The sequence below is a fragment of the Perkinsus marinus genome (genome assembly GCF_000006405.1).
Source record: "Perkinsus marinus ATCC 50983 genomic scaffold scf_1104296962770, whole genome shotgun sequence".
Taxonomy (NCBI): Eukaryota; Perkinsozoa; order Perkinsida; family Perkinsidae; genus Perkinsus; species Perkinsus marinus.
Genome location: NW_003205331.1, coordinates 249991 through 252917, shown reverse-complemented (window position 1 = coordinate 252917; position 2927 = coordinate 249991). Strand labels below are relative to the sequence as shown.

Sequence of the window (2927 nt, the reverse complement as noted above, 5' to 3'; positions counted from 1 at the left end):
CAGAATGTGCTCAGGCAGGCCGCTAGCCTCCTGATGATCCCACTCCTGTCGAGTCGCCACCACTGCTACTGCTGAGGCACCTCCTGCACACAGATGAGGAGTTTCCTGAAAACCAGCAACTCTTCCACATACGTAATAGTAATATTCCTCACCTGCTGACCGGATGCCGGTATGAAAGCACATGGGATGGGCCGGTCGATATCGAAATGAATGACTCCAGATTCCAGCGTGCTCCGATCCACCGCAGCCGCAGTTCTTCTGGGTCTGGAAAAAAATTTTTTTCTCTATCGCACGGTGATGACGGTGACAGTAACGACGACCAGTGTTGGAGGAATATGGCTTCGGTTACTTTACTTGAGCCTAGGAGTTTCCTCATTGATTATTCACGAGTTTACATACGAGTCCGGCTGGAAATGTATACAGGAACCAAGCTTCCCAAAATTTCCTCAGATTTTCTATATTCTCACCAACATATGCTTTTCACCATGTGCATATTTTCCAACGACTAAGTCGAGTCTGCCATTCGAAATTCCATGCCAGCAGTTCCAAGGTCAACCAAGCCTCCCAAGGTAGTAACCTTCCCCTCCTCACCTCTCTTGCAGGTCTTCATCAACTCCATTCGAAATGCCGTCTTCGGCATCTCCCATTAATATATCATGATCATCCACTCCCGGACCATCCATCTAAAGTATAAAAAATACCCTCACTAGGAATCGAACCATAGACCTTCAGAATGAATGCACGACAACTTACCACTCCACCATTTTCACCCGTTGCTCCTTCCTCTTCCACAGCAATCCTCTCCTCTCCTTCTCCCGCTGGAGGCTGGAAACTTGCAAAGCGATACAGTACCAAATCCACATCGACTGACACAAACTTCCTCTCATCCACAATCTTCCCATAACGAATTCGAAGACCCTCCCCACTCCTGCCCAGTCACTGTTAGCAATACTCAAAGACACGTTACCATCATCACGTTCTTCACAAAGAGTAGCGGAGACACGATTACACAATTTCTCGTCATTACGTTGAAACCGGTAAGTGTGTTCGCTAGCCAGGGTTGGAAAATATGCACATCCTCAGAAATGAGAAATTCCAGTTCATTCCTATCCACGTAAGTGAATCTTCAAAATACAGTGATGAGCCTCCTGAGCTCAGCTATGGAAACCAAACAAATATGCCAACATTAATTCTTGATCAGCCGTCATGTGATAACCTCTCGGAAGGTTATGTCAAACTCTCCTCTCAAAGAGTAGTAGATGATCGACAAATGAGATAACAAATTCCTCTTGTTTCCTATACAGTTTGTTTCAGTTCGTGTGTGAATTTCCATAATGTGACTTCGGAAACCGCCCAAATATTCTAACCCTGGTTCTTGTCGGGAACCGGAAATTTATGTCATCATGTCTCTACCACTCTCCCCTCGAAAAGAGTGAGATGATCGACTTACCCTGTTTCTGTTCCTCATCAGCAGCTGACAACTGCACCGTTATAAGCCCATCAGGATTGTACCCCGTACTCAACGCCGCAACCGATACCGTACCAGGCGGGCCGATCGGATGAACGAACCTGCCACGATGCGAAAGGTCCCCGGTTCAATTCCCAGCACCTCCCTACGTTTCTCCACTCCCACTCGTCACCACGACCAACGGCGATGCTCTCGGCGCCGGTATTATGAACAACCCTTCCTCACCATACGAACCCAGCCCGTCAAAGCGCGAGACCAGCGCGGATGACGCCTAAGCACAACAACAACAATAACCAGTGTGGTCGCACATATTCTACATATGTTGGTAACAAATATGAAAATTCTGAGAGGAAATTTTGACAAATTTCTGTCTACTTCCACCCAAATTTGTATGGCCTCAGCTGAGGAAAGCGAACATATATTTCAACACTGACGACAACAACGAGTTCAGCAAATTTCCAAGACCGCACTCTTCCTACCCAAATCGTAGTATCCTCAGTAGAAGAGCTCATCTCAGCAACTAGTCCACAATTTCTATGCTCCACCATCCGAAATGAGTATGGGAAACTCTCTTCCAACGGTCGGCCAGGGCAAGGAAATGATCGATATCTACACACCAAGAATATAACAACAAAAATCGCTTCGCTCCGCCTCCTACATCAGCGGAGGTCTATTCCTTATAAGCACCACCAGGGTAGGGGAATCGCCCATCCAGTGTAGTTGTACAGCCGCGATGACTGATGACGCGTCAATCGGTGGAGGCGCGGGCGGCGGTGAAATTGGCCTACCACAAAGAGCGTACAATAGACACTGTGGGAAAAATTTTTCAATTTTTTCTGTATTTTCCCGGAAATTACAGCATGCATATGGTCAACTACGTTTGTTGGTGATAACATGGAAAGTCTCAGAAAATTCTAGTACATTCTTCTTGTTTTCTGTACATTCCTACCCGAATTCGCTTGAATAAAAAATTTCGCAGAATTCCCAATATTTCCTCAGAATTTCTCTATTGTCACCAACACACATGAACATAGTGCATGTTTACGAATTCACTTTAAGAAATGCATACCTTTTCGATTCTCACTAACAAACTTTCCAAGCTGATTAGATGTTAAAACAAAATGAATAATCATAGGCAACTCAATGACCTTTCCGTTCCGACCAAACACACGACGTATATTCTCAGTTCTTCTCAGCTGAGTTCAGCAGTTTCCTCACTAATTATTCAGAACAGTTTACATATGAACTAGGGTAGAAGTCCACCGAAACCAGAATACAATTTCCCAAAATTTTCTCCTATAATCACTAACACAGGTAGTTGACCATGTGCATACCTCCTCACAGCGGCATCTACTATAAAGCTGAGCATTAGTACACCCAAAAGGAACATCCCCTCGAGTTGAAGCTCAGTTCCTTCATCAGTCCGCAACAGTGGTCGAGAAATATATGTTTGCTTCTC

At 45.2% G+C, this 2927-nt stretch overlaps 1 protein-coding gene across 1 annotated transcript in view; it reads right to left on the bottom strand.

The window, feature by feature from the left end:
• Pmar_PMAR000570 (hypothetical protein) overlaps positions 1-2927 on the bottom strand; it is a gene marked incomplete at both ends in the record, with an annotated part of 11866 nt that overhangs the window by 4992 nt on the left and 3947 nt on the right. Inside the window, 5 exons of the mRNA XM_002771471.1 lie at positions 153-264; positions 468-516; positions 592-683; positions 754-866; positions 1451-1569. Of these exons, the coding sequence (XP_002771517.1) occupies positions 153-264; positions 468-516; positions 592-683; positions 754-866; positions 1451-1569 (485 nt within the window). The remainder of the gene's footprint in view (positions 1-152; positions 265-467; positions 517-591; positions 684-753; positions 867-1450; positions 1570-2927) is intronic.